Here is an 18,692-nt window from a genome sequence, read left to right as displayed (position 1 = left end):
CAGTGTGGGAACTGTGATAATGTCAAGGAGGTGACTCTGCATTGCCTGGTGGGAGTGTTGGACCAGAGCTGCCTGGGGACCAGGAGCAGAGTAGCAACCCCAGGTGAAATGCAGGAGACTTGCATGTGCAGCATCACAGCAACATCACAGCATGATAGCAACACCTAAAATGCAGATGTGTTACTATTACTGTCATCAGACCAAGAGAGAAGGAAAGAGGCCATAAAATTATAGCAGCTCCTGGTAGATCTAGGGAACAACCCTCGAGCAGAAACCTGTGCTTTAATGACCTAGGTGTTTTTTATAAGCACGAGAAAAATGGTAGGGAATCCACTGCTCTCCAGATAACAGCAAACCATAAGGAGTGCACGTTGGTGACACTGTCCCTTTAATTTTGCATGGTATAAAAATCAGAGATTCCCAGTCTCAGACATAAGATGTGCAGCTTGCACAGTTGTCTCAGGCTGCATGTTCCCACAGCAAGCTTAACTGCCACTCCTCTTGTGCCGCTATGTCACTGGGTCATCTGATGAACCAGGCTGAACAGCATTCATCTCCTGAACCTTTATTTCATCTTTACAACACACTTATTTTTGGCAGGCCGCTCTGGCCTCTCTGTGCATCAGTGAAGACTCAGTCCAGGATGTAATTCATCAGTTCCCAAAGTCATTGTCTGATGCCTAAATGTAATGATGTCTAAGGAGCAGGAGAAAAGCCCTGAGAACTCTGTACTTTAAAAAAAGCCCGCTAAGAGGCAAAATGACCTAATGCAGTCTGGTGTAGCAACTCTTCTGTAGCCTTGTCACAAGACCTAGTGCAGGGCATCTTGCATGTTGGTAGGCTGGGAGAGCCTCTGGCTCCTAGAGCAGGTATAGTTAAAACAGTGCGCTGTCCTGATGCAATTATGTCAACCTGATGGTGCTTTTTGCTCTTCTTATAATTCCTTTGAGGAGAAGAAACAGCCCTGCCTTTATAAAGCACCTTTACATTAGTGTAGGAGCATGCCTATTAGAGCTGTACTCCTTCATCAGGAAAATCACATTCCTATTGGGGTGGTTATCCAGCACATCCATTAAGGGCAGATCAAGCCTCTGCACAGAAGCTGCAAAATGGCTCCATCAGGTACTCAGTAGTACTTTCTGGGCAACTTGCTCAGTTTTCAAAACGAGTCAGCTTCAACATTTCCTGACACTCAGACCTCCATGCTTAGGGAAGCCAGTTTTGGTCATGTCAGAAAGAGATGTTCCTGGGGGCTGTCGCTCTCAGGGTGCTCATGAAATCAACTGTTCCAAAATGGAGAAACTTACTCAAAAAATCTCACCGATTCGTTCTGAGGCACCTGCTTTCTCAAAATGAATACGCAGCAATGCAAGCTGGATCTGCTTTGAACTGTCTGTGAGAAGGAAAAAGAAGACTTGCAGGTTTCAGGAAGGTGTGTTCCTTAGTCGTTAGCTGCACTGTAAAAGCAGAAGCCTGTCTGTGGAGCGCTGCGTGCAGGGGAAGTGTTTGCAGCTTAAACATGGTCAGCAGTGCTGGGCGGGAGACTCATCTTCTAAAAGTAGGTGTCTGCAACATAAACATCAGCAGCTGAGATTGCTGTCCCAGGCTGTGAACACCAGAGTGTATTTTTCTGGTTGTAACACAGACTTCTAATCCAGATCAGATGCAGTCTTTCTGCTGACTCTGAAGAGGGCCTGGGGTCTGAGCTCAGCTGGAGACATCTACATTTGGGTAGATGAGTCCCATTCAAAGTGCTTTCCCATGTGTTCAAGCAAGTTCTGGTACAGTCAAGTTCTGACTAGCATCTCCTGTTGCCATGTTAAAGATAATGATAACTTAACCACATCCTAATGGAGCAGTGGAATCCTGCTTTTCTTTTAGTGGCTCCATCCCAGTCTGTAAGTTCTGGAAATAAATATGCAATTATCTTTTCAGTCATTTCATTGACTCTCTGCACCCTGCAGACTGCAGTCTGGGAGACTGAGCTAGACAGGCAACACATTATTACATAGGTGTGATACACCAATCAGAAATGTAGGTGGGCCCCAGATCTTTCTTCTTGAGTTTTCACTCAAGATCCTGGGGGAAAGGAGGGAGGGTGGTTGTACTACCTGCAGGACATACACTTTTGCCAGCGATCAGTACGAGCATGACTCCTCCAATGTGGAAGAATGATAAACTGTCAGTGCCTCCTTGGTGCTCTATGGCCAATAGACAGTTTTCAGAAGTTCAGTGATCATCTGTTTGCATTTGGAAGAGGAGAATTTATTTAACCCACACTTCCTTTGTAGGAATGTTTCCCGCAGTTTTGAAAGGGAAGGTGGAATTTTTGGGCTAAACCAAAGATAAAATGGCCTGCTGCAGAACTAGTGAGCTTATAGGTTGAGTATTCACTAGGAAAAGGGCTGATGTTCACATCCTAGTGTGAGAGGAGATGGTTTTCCTAGAGCACTGTCCTGTCTCTTCCCCTGTAGTGGCTTGCTGTCTCCAGTTTGCTTCCCAAACGTCTTGATTTGGTCCTGGTCACGTATTAAAGTCCCTTCATATCAGATCTTGTTTTCTCAGACTGCTCCTTGCAGGTCCTCTGGGCAAACATGCCCAAGTGGAGCAGCTGGCTTCAGTGGAAATGCCATGTTTCGTTCCCTGACACCCTGTAATGTTAGGCAGTGAAGATTCAGCCCCGTTGGCTGTCAGAAAACCTTGGCTGAGTCTGTGTTCTCAAGCCAAATAAGTGCATCTCAGTCTGATTTGGGTGAAGGAAGCTGTTCTTTCTTTCCTTCACAGGGATGAAAATAGAAAATCCCCACTGCTGTGAGAGTTAACCAACTGTTTCCCTCACAGATGGGCTCGGTTGTCTCACCTTAGGTCCAAAGTGGACACTAGTTGATCCCATTTTAGGCTTTGCTTGCTGAAGTCAGTTGGAGGGCTTAGTCCTATCTGGACAATTTCCTGGCCTTCTCCAGCCATCTTTTCGGGACTTGATGTCTTCTGGGCCTGAACAGCAGTCAAGATATGTGCTACCTAGTCATGGATGCCTTGGTACCAATGCTCTTGGTTTGGTGGCCAGCTGGAAATTCAAGTTGGCCAGGTTGACTTGGTGGCACTTAGTAGTATCCAACAATCTTGAACCAGTTGTTTGTCTACATAGGAGTCTCAAGGACATGGGGACCCAAGTGGTGTGTTGCTGTGGCCTGGAGACTGCAGAGCAGTGTTAACAAGAGGAAAACATGCCTGATTGATAGAGCAGGGGTAGCCCTTTAGAGGTCAGGGCTGAGTCTCTGTTGGTGAAACAAGGACTGTTCCTCTCTGCCAAGAGACCCTAGTTCCCCTCCTCATAAAGGAGAGGCTGAGGGTTATTCCTTTTTCTCTAGAGATGGTCCAGGATGGAAAGGCATACCTTGTGAGGTGTCTGTGGATGTGTATAATGACATCCCCAATGCTTGTTGTCCTCTTCCTCCAAGGAGGATCCTCTCCCTGGTCGTCTAGCTTCCATAGTGACAGTCCCATTCACACTAATGCCATCAGGTTGTTCCTGGTGGTTCCCTGTGGATGAAGGACTTGCCAGTCTGCCTGCATGAACATAGACCTTACACTTCACAGATGAGCGCTATGTGGAGAGAGGGAGATTTCACAATCTCACCGACAATTGATGACTTATCTGGTGTTACACAGTGCTGTACAACGGCTTTGGCCATCGACAACTGGGTTCAATACGGCTGTCTGATGTTAACATCCACAAAAGTCTGATCTCTCTCTTTCCGCTTTCCTGACAAGTTTGGGAGATGCTCAGGAAGACCTTGTTCCCTGCAAGGCTGTCCGGATCACACTGAGATTCCAAGGAGCCCAAAGCCAGTGCCCCACCATCACTGCGCATTTCTGGGCATCTGGACTCCTGGTGCTGCTGGACTCCATGTCCCTTGGGCTAGAGTCCGTTTGTCTTCAAACAGCTTGTCTACCAATTTATTTGGACAGAGCATCTCTGTAAAGATCTGGTGTCTTACTAGTCCTCTATCAGGAAAGGATTTCTCCTGTATCCCCAAATGAGAGGTTTATTGATGTGTTGGAGTGTGAAAGGAAGTCTACCTCCCTTCCAAAACTCCCATTTCATTCTGCAGTAGTGGTCTCCATCACACTGGACATTTCTCCTAGTGGGCAAGCAGGATGGGCTTGCCTGCTGCCTCCTGAAATCTTGCTAAGGTCTTGCAGTGAGACGCTGCACAGGTTTAGTGTAGATGGCATGGCAGGAATTCCCTTTTCTGGGATCTGTGTCAGCTGTCAGCCCTGTTCTATTGTTCTGAGTACTGGGAGAATGTGGGGAGGGAGGATCAAAGCAAGGGGAGGAAAAAAGGGGGAAGAAGGCTGTTTCCATGCATGGGTTATGAGAAGCAGTTACAGCTCTTGTGGACTTTTATGGAAGGTAACCCTGGCTGTAGGGGAAGCCGGATTTTAATGAATTCAATTACAATGCTGCATGGAACTGCATGGAAAGGCCCCATAAACAGCCTGTTTTTATAATAAAACCTACAGGCAACCAGGACAGGAACCCAGTTTACAGCCACCTGAACTATAAAGCTCCCCCTCAAGAGAAGGTGAGAAGCAGAGCAAATAGGCAGAGGTGAGGATGGAGGCAGCTCTGAGCTGAGCTACAAAACCCTGCTGTTCACAGCCAAAGAGGGATAAGGTTTGTCTGGAAGTTTCCTTTGAAAATGCCTATCTTGAACAACATGGACTGATTACGAGCTGTTTGTTCTGCACTAATGCAGGGTTTGAGCCACTGGGACCCACCTGCTGCCCAGACAGACACCCTGCTCTCAAGCTCTTTTCTGAGCTGCAGGAGCTGCCTGAAGATACGGTGCCAGGACACAGAAAGCCTTTTCCCCTGCTTTTGCTCCCATGCCAGAAAAGGGGTGGTAGGGATCCTTGCACATGCAGGAGTCTTTTGGTGTCCTTGTGACCTGCCTTTACATCTGTAGGCTTTACATCTGTGCTGCAGGCTTATGGGCTTGAGCTCCTGTAGCAAACAACAACCTTGGCAAGATCCACTTAGTGAGGAGCATCATCGTGGAGAGGCAGAAATGACAGCCCTATGGGAGCTGCCCTTCTCCTCCTTCCCCCAGGATGCAGTAAAAATTTGCCCTCTGGTGTTCCCTCTCTGGAGGCTCCTGCTTCTCTCTGAGCCACAGGATGATTCCTGTGAATCACAGTGATTTTCTGCAGGTGGAGCCTGTGGGGAGGCCCGCAAGGTCTCCAAGGGGCTCAAGGCTTGCTTCTGCAGTAGCAGAAGTAGTAGAGACCCTGCTGGCTGCTCTATCATTGATAGGATCTTTGTCCTCCCATAGTCAAACCTGGAAGCCCTGGATGGGTTTTTAAAGGAGCCTGTTCCAGGAAGATTACAGACCCTAGAATAGAGGGATGTTCAGGTCCATGTTCATCAGCCTCCTGGACCTTCCGTCTCAAGCTCATGCTTCTCCTGGGGAACACATAAACTCACGGTCCCTATGCTTTGGTCCATTTTTTTGTGGAAGCTTAAACTCCTCCTACCACCTCACCAAGAAGTAAAGTGATGTTGCAGTCTAGGCTTTCACCCCCTTAGGCTTGAGACCATGACTCTGTTTCCCCTGTGAAAAGAACAGTCAGGTTTGCCTGATGCATGCACAGGGCTAGAGGAAGGCTCAGTGTACAAAGTGCTGGGTAGCCAAGTTGTCAGTACAAAGAAAGAAACATGAAAAATACTAAGTATATTCTTTTATTTTCCCCCTTTGAGCAACTGCAAAAGAGTGCAAACAGGAAAGCTGTTAAGGATTTTATTGTTTTCTATAAGCAAAAAACTGCCATTGTTTCCCCAAGATGAAGTTTTGCAGGTGTCGTTTGGATCTGAATGGGTACTAATTGCTCTGGGGACTCTAATAAAAATTCAAAATAAGGAGCTGTAGGATTTGGCTTCAAGAAAAAGTATGTTCCATGCACAGTGATTTCTGATTACCCAAAGGCTCTTTTTTTAGCATGTAACTGGTTTATTTTAGTCTGTGGGATATGTTTTATCCACAGCCTCTTCTACATTGGAAGTGAAGGATATAGGACCTGCAGTTTAAACTGTCAGTGATGGATGGAAACCACTGGGACAGTATATTGCCCATGAGCAATGGCTGTCAGTACCCCAGGGGCTCTGTAAAGCATAACACTAGCTAGTGCTCATGTTTCCTTGTTGAGCCGTGTTTTCTTTCAGCCCAGCTGGCATGCAGTGGCACCCAGTCAGGAGAACTGGTACACTGGCTCTGGCACAGGCAGGCTGGTCCTGGTGACTACCACAGCACTGCACTGGCCCTTGTCCACCCCAAGTCTCTCCCTGACAGCAAGGCTTGGGGATGTGGGTTGAAGCAGAGAGTACACAGACCTGAAACCCCATGGTGGGTGTCCAGTCTCTCCCCATCTCACTCCTTCCAGCCCTCCCATCCCAGGGCACAGAGCAGTGCTTTTCTACCAGCTTTCCAGGAGAGGAAGAACTACAGGGTTGAATGATTTGCTTTGTCTCAGAAAGGCTGTTGCAAAGCAGGGAACCGAAGGATGGGATGGGTTTCTCAAGTCAGAAGCCGAGACTGTAACCAAAACTGCCAGGATCCCTCTTAGACAACCTCAGACAGATGGATCTCATCTGGACCTTCAGAGGGAAGGGCATCTCCATGGACCCATGGACACTGGGAGGGGACACAGCCCCACCTGAACGAAGACACAGTGTGGCCTATGAGTAGTCGCATACATCAACTCTTAGTTGTTACACAGGATGGGTATTTTAGTCACAGGTGCCCTCCACTAGATGTTGGAGGACCTCTTCTGGTGGAGCCAGCAGGTGCTGGAAGCACAGGGAAGGGCTTCATAGAGTAGTGTCAAAGATAGCATGGTCAGAGGAACAGTAAAGAGAAACCAGAGAGTACTGCATCCCTCAAGCTCTGCCCACTTTCCTCTTTATCCTGCCTTGGAGTAGCACCTTTGAAATAATCAGTGTCTGGCTGAGACCTCAGCCCAGCCCTGCTCCTGAGGCCCTAGTCTTCAGCAGAGATGTTGCAGGTGAGTTAGATCTTGGTGTCATCAGGAAGGGACTCATGTACAGAACAGAGGGTGCTGTACAGAACAGTTTGGTGCTGTATAAAACTTTGGTGTGCCCACATCTTGAGTTCACTATGCAGTGCTGCTTTTCCTGTCTCCAGACTGTAGTAGAATAATAGAAGTAATAGAGAAAATCCAAAGAAAGGTAGACAGAATGCTCAAGAGGGTGGAGGAGCTATCTTATGAGAACAGGCTAAGAAGGTAGGAATGAAGTCTGTAGTTCCTGAGAGGAGAGGTTGAGAGGTGGTATGATTGAGGTCTTCAAAATCATATAAAAACAAGCCTCTAGCCCGTGGGAGAAATAAATAAGGATTTTCACAATGAGAATGGTAACAGGTTTTTATTTTTAGCCATGCTGGAAGGGCAGAGGTCAAAGCAGAGACATAAGAGGGAGAGATGTACTTCAAAGGGAAGAACCTTGGCTATGATTTCTCCATCTCTCCAGTAGGTTTACCTCCTCAAAGAAACCTTGTTGTGCCCATGCACACACCCTCCACCGAGGGTAATGTGTTGCACCCACATTTTGTAAATTCATTGGTGAGCTGGGTCATAAAAGCACATCTGTTTCTGTTCACCAGCTACATTATGGATGGGATCACCAGCGTGTAGATCAAATACGTGGTTTATCACAACAGAGGATGTTACTGTAGGCGTTTTAGTCCAAGGAGTTCAAGGGCTTTCTCCCACAAGAGTGACCAAGGGAATTTTTAAGCTCTTATAAAACCCAAGCCAGATGCCCATGCTCATTAGTGTTTCCCTCTCTAAGGAAAAGAGAAGGCAATCGTAGCAGGCTGGCTGTAAGGCAGATGGGGATGAGGCCCAGCTGTAGCTGCATGTGTCAGTGGTGGCTGCGTGTCTGCATGGCATGGTTTGCATCAAGGAAAGGGGCCAAGCTGGAAACATCTGCCTGTTGAGTCTTTCTGAATTCTGCTGAAGAACTCTCCTGCCACGAAAGCCACCACCTAAAATTGCTTTTCACTCTTGCAAAAAGAGGATGGAAGGTGTCTTTTAGAAACCAACACCTTGAGAAATCTGTAGCTACTTTGCAATGGCCTGGAATGGGGTCCTGGGACGTAGACAGTGCCACAGAGGTCTGCATATCATGGTGGTCAGCAAATGAGATGTCAGGGGAGTGCCTCCTGTCCCGAGAATGAAAATAACTTAGAAAGAGCAGGATTAAGGGTTTCTGACCTGGCTGGCTGAGTGTGTGGGACTGGGGATTGCTCAGAGGATGGAGATCCTGAGATGCTCCTGGTTGAATATGTCTATGCTGTATTCACATCACACTGAGCAAAGCCCATCCTGTGGGGTTTTCTCAGACTGAAGAAGCTGTTCCCCAGCCTCTGCCTGCAGCACAATGAGGCAGAACTGAGCCTGGGCTGGAGTAACCCCGGGCATTGCTATGGGCTGAGGACTGACTGGTGCTGCTCTGCTGAGATTCACCATGTCAGCAGCACGCAATGAGGGTCAAGTGTGTACAGAGCTGTGCTAGCAAGGGCACAGCCAGCAGCTCGCGGTGAGAGAGTGTTCCCCTCTGTCTAGAGCTTGTGAGACCACATCTGGACTCCATGTCTGGTACTGGGCTTCCAAGTACAAGAAAGAAATACAGAAACTGAAGCTGGTCGTGGGATTACATGTGCAGCACAGACATCTTCTGTCTTTCCCTTTGTGACTGCCTTCACCTCCATGCACCAGGAGAAAATGGGAAGCTGCTGCTGTGCGCTCAGCCTGCTCTGAGCCCACTCACAAGAACTGTCTCATCCCTGTTAGCACCGGGGCCTGGGCAAGGGCTACAACACCCCTTCTTGGCACTGCCAGCACCTTAGATCTGGCCGAGCACGATGATGTTCTGGGTGAGGCCGCCTTCTACAATTTTGCTGAAAGACCCAGAAGGGTCAGACCTGCTCTGCCCTGCATCTTTCAATCTTGCACAGTTCCAGTGCCCTCCTTCCCCTGGGGTCTGCACCCCAGCATATCCCGAGCAGGACAGTCTGCCTCGCCACCCCTTCCCCTTCCTGACATCCCTTCCCGTTCTCCTGCTTTCTGATCTTGACTCCGAGGTTGTCAGATGAGCGCAGGATCTGCTTGCTTTCTCCTTCACCTCCAGCGCCATGGGAACCACATCAGAATGCGCCTTTCTCCTCCGGGTCATCCCTGTGCTTCCTGCTCATCCCCTGCACATCCTCACAGTGAGGAGAGAGCCCTCACCAAGGATCTGCTGCCCCGTCTCCTCCAAGCCTGAGGGAATGGGGTGCGGAGCACCAAGGCAAAGCAAGGCTGCAGCACGAAACAGCCCAGCTCAGTGTGAACTTGAGGAAAAGCTCATGCTTGACTAAGCAGCAGGATTCTTCTCCAAGCCTTCCTGTGTTGCAGCCGCCAAGCGGTTACACAAAACTGAAGTGGGAGCCTTTCCAGTTCCTAACGCAGGGAAGAAAATTAAAAATAAATCATTTCCCACCAGCCATTCAGCCTCAACAAAAGCTGGGAGACTTCCAGAGCCAGTTCCTGAAAGAGCTGCTGTGTGATTTCCAACCCCTCACACAATCGGGGAAAACTGCTGCATCTTTGCCCAGCCTCTTTGGGACTGGTGCTTTCCTGCAGTGGATGCCAGCCTGGCTTCGCTGGCCCCACTGCAAATCCAGCCATCATCCCAAAGTAAGTGGAGGGGCATTTCTCATCTCCTTCCCCCCATAACCAGCCCTGCCCTGTCTCCTCGTGGTCCAGGGACCATGCAGGACCCTGGGGGCAGAGCGGGGCTGGAGCAGGGAGTCGGTGGCTGTCCTGCGCTGGGCACATGACAGTGGTGGGCTGGTGTTGCCGGGTTTATGATAAATGAAGCTGATAGCCGCTGGCTTACTTGGATCTGGCCTGCAAGAAATGGCAGCATCAGAGGGCTGCAGGGAATCCGCCGTCGCTTCTGCCTCTCTCCCATCTTGCGTTGGAAGCACCAAGTCCCAGCACTGGGGGAAGGGCTATGGTTAGCACTGGATCATGGATGCCTTGGCTACCCTTAGCCCTTCCTACAGCAGTAACGGCATCTTTCCAGCGTGAATACATGTTCTTCTGCTTATGTGGGCCTTACAGAGCTGGTCTGGTCCAAATCATGTAACTGCAGCTTGACAACTGTCTATAACTCAGCAGGGCCACAGTAGCCATCAGTGTGAACAGTCCTGGCTGGGACATAGGCCAGGTCATTCCCTTTACTTGCCAGATCCTTTTTTTGTATGCTAACCCATGTTACATTTGTGGGAGGCTGGGAGCAGTTGACACGGGAGGGATGCCCACCCTACCCACAGGACCTAAGGAAGCAGCAGTCACTTGAGAGGATGCCTGAGCCTGCATAAAGGGCAAGACTTATGGTTGTGTGAAAATCCACTGGTGGGAACACAGTTATAGCCTTCCAGCCCTTATCTGTGCTGGAGTGCTTTGCAAAGCAGAAACAAAAAGAAACAAGCAGGAACAGGGGGAATATCAGCCTGCAGTCCAATTCAGCCTCCTGTCTGCCAGGCTGTACTGCTTTGGGGCAATGGAAAGGAGCCCCAGAGGGGGATCTCTGAATACCAGCTGCCCCCTGCCCCTTCCCCCAGTGCTGTAGTGTGTCCTCTCCCAGTGGCCTGGTTGAAGCTGTGGCTGCTTTGGGCCAGAGGCTGAGCTGCACTTTGGTGCTTTCTCAGAGCTAATAGGAGGGCACTGAGAATCCATCTTTGGACTCTGTCCAGCATTGGTAACCTTCCAGCTATTTGCTGGAAGCAGATGTGGACTGTTGCAACCAGCTGTTCCACCCTCGGTTGTCTTCCTTTGAGTCCAGGTTGTGGCATCACAGCCTGTCTGCTCTTCCCTTTGCCCGTGTACCTCCCCCACACAGCTGGGCAAGGTAGCAGTTCACAGATCAGCCCTACCACATATGGGGTTGTGGGGTTGTCTTGTGGGGTTGTAGAGTGGAAGAGACCCTCTGCAGCTAATGTGGAACAAGCTGGCTGGACCGCATGATGGAGTGTGGCAGGAGGCAGTTGCATGACTTCAGTACAAGGCATCACCAGGAGCAGATGGGAACAGAGCCACGGCCCATTACAACCCAACCTCGCAGTTCCTCTGGAGCTTCTGGGAAGCCTCAGCCACCCATAACCTGGATGTGCTTCAAGTGACTGTCACCGCAAGCATAAATCAAGTAGCTAATGTCTTGTTGGGCAATTTGTCATGGGCTGATAGACACTCAGCTTGCCTGCAGACTTCAGGTGCCCATGACAGCCGCTGTCCGTGTGTGTGCAATGGAGTATGGATCCAACAGGAGACATACAAATCTCAAGGGGATCAGGAAGCTGCGAGAGGCAGTTGGTTAAAGTTAGGAGGGATGGATGGGACATCACACTAAGGTTTGCCAACATTTCTTACTCAGGCCTAACCACATTTAGCTTCCTGTGTTCTGGTTGCATACAGCTGTGCCAAGCTTTAGCTATTGGACTGGAATTTAGCTTGGGTGGTGTCTGGTTCCTACTGGGGTTTTTGGATGGATGTCAGGAAGGTGGGGAATTTTAGCCCAAACCCTTTAGCTGGTTTTAAAAAATGTGACTCGAAAAAGCCACATTATTCATCTCACATTAAGGCGTCGGCCAGCAAAGCTTTGCTGGAAAGCTTTCTCCAAAGATTTGAGCATTGGTTCTGTGTTACATGTCTGTATTAGGCCTTCACTATGGGAAAGTGAAAATCTGGCCCATGTTAGGTTTTCAGTATTACTCGAGGTTACAGTGTGGTCATGCTTAGGAGAGTCTTGGTAGTTTTGAAGGTAAATTCCTTGAAGATGCTGCATTGGCTTGGCCCTGCTGTTGGTGCATGGGAAGACCAAGTGCCTGGGACTGATTTTCTGTCCTGGATTTGGTAGGACAGAGATTTGCAGGTCTGTCTTCTTCATTTGGGATGGTAGAAGAACAAGATAGAGGAGACTTGGCCCACATGTGTGAAGCTGAGGACTGTCCCAGGGGCTTGTTTTGACCTCCCTTGGGAGAGCTCAGTTCCTGCAAGTGGGATTCTGGGCCACAGGAGGCTGATGTACTGGTATCCCAGGAAGTCTAGGCTGGCCTTTCTCTTGTCAGGGAGCAGCAGGTTGGCTGAGAGAGAGGCTGAAGACCCTCAAAGGTGTAAACAAATCTCTCCACAGAGACTTGACAGATGTCTGCTGCCAAACTCCATGGGTTCCTTCCAGCCACTGGAAAACAGGTGGCACATCTAGCACCTGGTCCACCTGAGGTAGACCTCAAACAGTGCACAGGCAATGGGGCCCTGGCTGGCTGTCTGTCTCCATCAACTCTATAGCAAGCCTGGCCTGCTACAGCTGTTTGTAGATGACACACCATCTGTGGTGACCAGACATGCTCCTCCAGCCTGGGGTCACCTCATGGAGAGGCATCACTGTCCCTGCCAGTCTGCATTGTACAATACACTCTGCAAGGGAAATATTGCTACATCAATGATTTGTTTACAGTAGCTCAAAGACCTCTAACTTGGCTCTTGGTTTGTTGGTGGAGCTGGGGAGGACTGTTGGGGGGGATCCATCTGTACCACAGGGGTCTCCCTCTATGGATCTGGTGTGTGAAATTGGACATTGAGTGGGCTCATCATCAAGTTTCTCCTGAAACCTGCAACCACATAGTCCCTTTTCTCTGCTTTAATTGGTCAGGGGGGACTTCATAAAGAAAGAAGTGAGAAGCCCTTTCTAAGGCTTACGCCTGCACTCGGCTGTTGCACTGCCATGGCTGAAAGCCAGGGAGGACCAGCGCGTGCAGAGGGAATATGACTTGCAGTGCTCTGCAAAGAACAGGCCACGGGGCATGTCTGGGGAACAGCCTGATATGGAGCAGCGACAGGGTGGCAGGACATCAGTAGGGTTCTCCTCTCTGGCCTGGGTCTCACTTTCTCTGATCCCTTGTTACAGGCAGGGATCGTGCAGGGATCGGAAGCGCCCGGCTGCGCCTAGTGCGATAGGTGTGGTGATGCTGCGCGCTCTGTGACAGCGGGGGATGCACACGGATGCATGTGGAGAAGAGGTAAAACTGCCGGCGTTGCCTCGAGGAGTGACCTGCCCCATCTCATGACTGTGGCACGTTCATCCCTTGAGGACCACTTCTCCCCAGCCCCATCCCATGCAGGGCTCTGAACTCCCCAGCCCACCATCTCTGCCAGCTGTGGGGAGCAGGACACGTAGAGCAGGCCAGATCCTGGGTCCAGAATTGCCTGGGCTGTGGGACTGGAGCAACGTCAGCTGAGGATGGGGGTTCCCCTCAGGATCTGTCCTGCTCAGCCAGCAACTCAGCATGTACACATGTGGATCTGCCTGTACCCAGAGGGTTGAATCCCACCTCTCCCTTGCTCCTTGCCCAGGTGCAGAGGAATCAACAGCAGGGAGAAGGCTGCTGACATCTCCACAGGGTGAGGGGCTGTAAGAACAGAGGCAGCTGTAGCCCAGCACCTCTTATTACCAAGAACTAATAGAGCCTTGCACTGGCCAAGCAGTTAGTGGTTTTACTGCTAATGAGATGCAGCTCAGCAAGTCAGAGCACCCAGAGCCCATTGCTGACATCTGGGCACCCTCATGTTTTCTCAGAAGTGAGGTATAATCCCTGGTTTACAGAGAGGGAAGCTGAGGAAGGGAGTTTAAATGATCTGCTTGAGATGTGAGTTAGGAACAGAATTAGGGGGAGAACCCAGGGGTCCCATCTGCCCGCTGTAATTGATTAACCATGCTGCCTGCACAGGTGAAGGCAGATAATGTTTTAAAACAAAATCAGCTGTTACCATGGCGCAACCTGAGCGCCATACAGAAACTCATGCTTCCAGAATCGATAATTTCTGGTGGCACTTGATTGCAGCTGCAGGGTTTACAATGGAGAAAAGCTTGCAGGGCACTGTGGGGCTACAGCCCATGGCTAAGGATGGTGCTTGTAAGACTTGCAAACTGCATCAATGGGCATGTTCACCAATAAGGTGCCTTTTTATCAAAAGATACTTGTTTCATTTGGTGCAATACCGCATCCTTCCCTTGTCCTACAGAGAGAGCATCCCAGGGTATATGGGCAGAGAATGGACTGAGAGCAGCCCTGAGGAGAGGACTTGGGGGTGTTGCTTGAAAAGAAGCTCAACATGACCTGGCAATGTGCGCTTGCAGCCCAGAAAGCCAACTGTATCCTGGGCTGCATCAAGAAAAGTATGGCCAGCAGGTCAAGGAAGGGGATTCTCCCCGTCTGCTCTGCTCTAGTGAGACCTCCCCTGCAGTGCTGTGTCCAGCTCTGGGGGCACCAGCATCAGAAGGACATGGACCTGCTCGAGCAGGTCCAGAGGAGGCCATGAAGATGATCAGAGGGCTGGAGCACCTCCCCTGTGAGGACAGGCTGAGAGAGTTGGGGGTGTTCAGGCTGGAGAACATTGTTCGTCTTAGAGAAGAGAAGGCTCTGAGTAGCAGCTTTCCAGTAGCTAAAGGGAGTCAATGAGAAAGCTGGAGAGGGACTTTTTACAAGGGCATGTATGATAGGACGAGGGGTAAAGGCTTTAAACTGGAAGAAGGCAGATTTAGATTAGATATAAGGAAGAAATTCTTCCCTGTGAGGGTGGGGAGGCCCTGGCACAGGTTGCCCAGAGAAGCTGTGGCTGCCCCCTCCCTGGAAGGGTTCAAGGTCAGGTTGGACGGGGCTTTGGGCAACCTGGGCTAGTGGAAGGTGTCCCTGCCCGGGGGAGGACTGGATGATCTTTAAGGTCCCTTCCAACCCAAACCATCCTGTGATTCTATGATTCTATATTAAATAAGGACACTTTTGCCAGAGTCTTAGCTGGCAACTTATGACACCCTTCAGCAGTACTTGTGTGTCAAGAAAAGAGAAGTGTTACTCTGGCAGGCAGGAAGCTCTGCAGAAATGCAAAGTCAGCAGGGATAATTACACAGGTTGGCAGATCACAGCCACTTAGAAGTGTTAAAAAACAATAAATCACACCTATCTGATATTTCCTCCATCTCTCCTATTTCGGGTGGGCAGGAAATACTTGGGAACAGCACCCCAGTAGCCAGCCTGGGAAAAGCTGCTGTGCCACGTTCCTGTCCCCAGCCCTGGTCAGCTGCCTGCCACAGCTGGGGCACCAACAGCCCGGGTGGTACGGGTCTCCTGTGCTTGAGGCTGGGGCTGTCTGGGAAGCAGCAGGAGCAGCAGAAGGTGGGTGCCTGGGCCCCTGATGGCTCAGGACCACAGTGGCAGATTTTCCTCTCTGGATCTCACTGTGCTGAGTAACTAGCACTAGTCTTTGCAAAAGCACCAAGCCCCGGTGTAGTCCTTCCTTGCTTTTACACTGTGGGGTCGAGAGGGATGGGGGACATTTTCCTGTGCTCTGCTTCAAACTGCCGCCCTCTGAGCTGCTATTGCCTTTCTGACAGCCCTCGCGGGCGCTCGTGACGTGATTTCTTTTCCGTTGTAGGTAGTACCGAGCCTGAGCTGAGTGCGGGGAGGGAGCCCGTAAGCTCTGGGACAACAAACAGAATATGAGTGAGAACAGCCACTTCCCACAGTCTGCTGCAGATCGCTGCGAGCTGCCTTCCACGGGCTCGCAGCTGGCCGTGCTGGCCTGCGTTGATGGGGACGAGCAGATCAGCCAGCCTCCAGAGCCTGCCAGTGGGAGAGCCAGCCCCTACGACGGTGCTCAGCCCTCCCGAGGAACGGAGCGGGAGCGCGGGGGCCGGGGGGACGAACATCTGGAAGCAGCGACGGAGCCAGGCGAGAGGGAGGGTGAGCGGGAACCAGGGACGGGCACCAGCCACGAGAGCAGCGGTGAGGACGGGCTGGCGTTGGCCAACGGCATGGGCACGGGGCCGGCTGCGGGGCAGGAGCGGACACCGCCGCAGCAGCGGGACGGCGGCGTGCCCAGCCGAAGCAGCACGGATTCGGGGGAGAGTGGCTCCCCCAGCCAGGAGATACCGAGCGAGGCCCTCAGCAAGGAGCGGTGGCGTGGCATCCTGGGATCCTCAGAAGCTCTCAGTGCTGATGAGCCAGAGGAGCAGCTCGGGTGAGTGTGAAGCCATTGTAACGTCAGCTCAGTGCTGGTTTACGTGTATGTTGTTTCTCAAGCCTCCTTGGTTCCCGTTACTCTGCTCCATGTGTAACTCATCAGTCTAAAAAGCTGCAGCTGCTCTCCTGGCTGACTGTGGCTTTTCACTCTTTTCCTCTCTGGGATTCTCACAATGCTTTTCCCTGTTACAAATGCAGGAAAGCTGTGATTAGAGGCAGTGTCTGCCCTCTGAAGCGAAGGAGAATCTTTAGGGATGTCAAGAGTTCTGGGTGCTGGTTGTGCTCAGTCTGGGGGTGGCCCACTTGCATGTTGGAGGTTCAGCTGCAGCGCTCAGGGCAGTTACCAGACATAACTTAAGACAAGTACCACAGCCTGGGGATAGTGAAGAGCCGGGCTTGTCTGGGAGGCTTGTACATCCTGGAAGTCCCTGGCAGCATGGCTTGCTCTGGCAGTCCCTGGGCTAGCAGGTTACAGCTTTGTATCAAAAGGACCATGCTGTTAGTGAGAGAGAGCAAAGCACTGAGCTTTGCTCCCTGCTGCACCTGTGGTGGGAGCTACCAGTGTGAGACAAGGGATATGAGTGTCATCCTATTCTCAAGTGCCTGAGATAAACCATCATGTGTGCAATGCCCCTCGGTCTCTGTGTCCTCTGTACTGGCAGCCTGACTTCATGGGAGAATTCTCCAGGCTGGGGAACACTCACATTGTTTTGGTGTCCACAGCTGATTTTATGCCTCTTGTAAGTGCTTAGACCTCCCCTGGGCTCTGCAGGTTAGGGGCTGAGGGGAAATGACTGGTCACTGGAATGAGGTGGGGTGTTCCCCATGCCGTTCCTGGGGGAGGAATGCAGATGTTTCCCTTTGTCACCAGAAATCATCCAGGTGTCTGCATTGTAGCCACCCAGGGCTGATGGCTGCTGTGAATCTTATGGCCCTGCCCACACACCTACCCTGACATGGGACAGATGCTGCAAGCAGGATGGGGCTGGAGAAGAGCAGCTGGGGTTGTCACAGAGGAGCATGGCCTTAAGAGAAGAAGGTCTGAAAGGGACAGGGTGGCTGAGAGGGGCTTGTGAATCACCTCCTAGTTTTAGTCCAGTGCAGGCTTCAGGCTGAGCCGTTTGTTCAGAGTGCTGTCTGGAGCGTAGGCAGGAGTGTCAGCAGAGCTGGGAAGCCACACAGTGTGTGGGCTGACAACAGTCCTCCCTAATTCATTGCATCTCTAGTGTTGAACAGGCTCCCCTATAAAAAGCTGGTGGTTTGTTTTACCCAAAGCCCCCAGCAAGAAGGAGCAGCACTGTTTCAACAAGCACAGTTGAAGGTATTGAAGAGTGTTCAATGGAGGCTGCTGATGTCCAGAGAGCTAGGGGAGCCTACCCCCAGGCAGGTCCCACAAGCCCCATAAGCTTTTCAGTCAGATGTCTGCAAGTCTGTCAGGTTGCAAGGCAATCATATTTGCTTGGTATGTGGCTCCCTGTAGCTGCTGCTACAATCACTGGAAGTATAATTATTTTAAGGTACTAGGACATGAATTGGGAGAAGTGGCAGGCTGAGGGTTTGGAGACAATGCAACCTGACTGGGCTCTGCATGCACAGCCCGTGATCTTATGCTCTAAACATATTCACTTGGATAGCAAATAAGTCTTTTGGGAAGCTGAATGCACAAGGGACAAGTCACACGGTATATTCAAAGGCAGAAGGGCAGCTGGAAAAATTCAGGGACACAGCTGAAATCTGGGAAGCCACTTACTGCCTAGGGATCAGGTTAGCTCGCTGTGTTTTGAGCTCCTTAGTGTTTTCACGACCTATCTTTAGGCTAAATGACAGAAACATGTGGCTGGGCCAAACACAGCATGGAGCTGGTCTTTTCTGACTGCAGCTAACTGTCTAGCTCTCCTAGATCAATGTGGGTCAGGAGTAACAAAGCTGACAGATGGACCAAGGCACCGGGAAGTCACTGTCATCCTGCATCATCTCTGAGTTTCCACAGTTCTTTTGTTATTCCACTTTGATATGTTGCTGTTTCTGTTATGACCTGTTCTGGATATAGGGGAACCTGAGGTTTCTCTGTCTCTGACCTAATGTTTTACCGATGAGCAGCCAACTATTTGTTTCCAGGGAACAAATGTCATCATCTGCATGTTGATGCTCATATGATGCATTTTGTCCCTGGATCTTAAAGAACTTTACAAGAAGGGGTTGAGTCTTGCTCTTCCCACTGAACTAATGGAGAATGAAAGGGGAAAAAGTCATCCAAGGTTGAGTTCATGGTGAAGCTAGAGAAGGAAACTGTGATTGCCCTGCTGAAGGTAGGTTAGTGCATCTATGCAAGAAACAGTTGTTAAAAATATCAAGGAAGTAAAGCCAAAGCTTTAGTCTTTGTGATACAGTTTCCATTAACTGAATCCCTTTTACTCCCTTTCTAGTTTATCCCATGGCATCCATTGGCGTACCAATATACCATTTGTCAAAGCCCATTTTTCTATCATTGTGGCTATGTTGCCTAGAGGTCTTTCAACTTCCCAGAAGCCCACAACATTGGCCTCC

At 50.4% G+C, this 18,692-nt stretch overlaps 1 protein-coding gene across 8 annotated transcripts in view; it reads left to right on the top strand.

The window, feature by feature from the left end:
• PSD2 (pleckstrin and Sec7 domain containing 2) overlaps positions 1-18,692 on the top strand; it is an 87,461-nt gene that overhangs the window by 26,638 nt on the left and 42,131 nt on the right. For 6 of the 8 annotated variants that reach the window (XM_074883847.1, XM_074883846.1, XM_074883843.1 and 3 more), the window contains 2 exons: positions 13,034-13,145; positions 15,559-16,143. In XM_074883847.1, the coding sequence (XP_074739948.1) occupies positions 15,623-16,143 (521 nt within the window). In that variant the 5' untranslated portion in view covers positions 13,034-13,145; positions 15,559-15,622. The remainder of the gene's footprint in view (positions 1-13,033; positions 13,146-15,558; positions 16,144-18,692) is intronic. The other 2 variants (XM_074883848.1, XM_074883849.1) reach the window with 1 other exon arrangement.

The sequence above is a fragment of the Strix uralensis genome, chromosome 14 (genome assembly GCF_047716275.1).
Source record: "Strix uralensis isolate ZFMK-TIS-50842 chromosome 14, bStrUra1, whole genome shotgun sequence".
NCBI lineage: Eukaryota > Metazoa > Chordata > Aves > Strigiformes > Strigidae > Strix > Strix uralensis.
The sequence above is the reverse complement of the archived record's forward strand: the minus strand, read 5'-3'. Positions and strand labels throughout refer to the sequence as shown.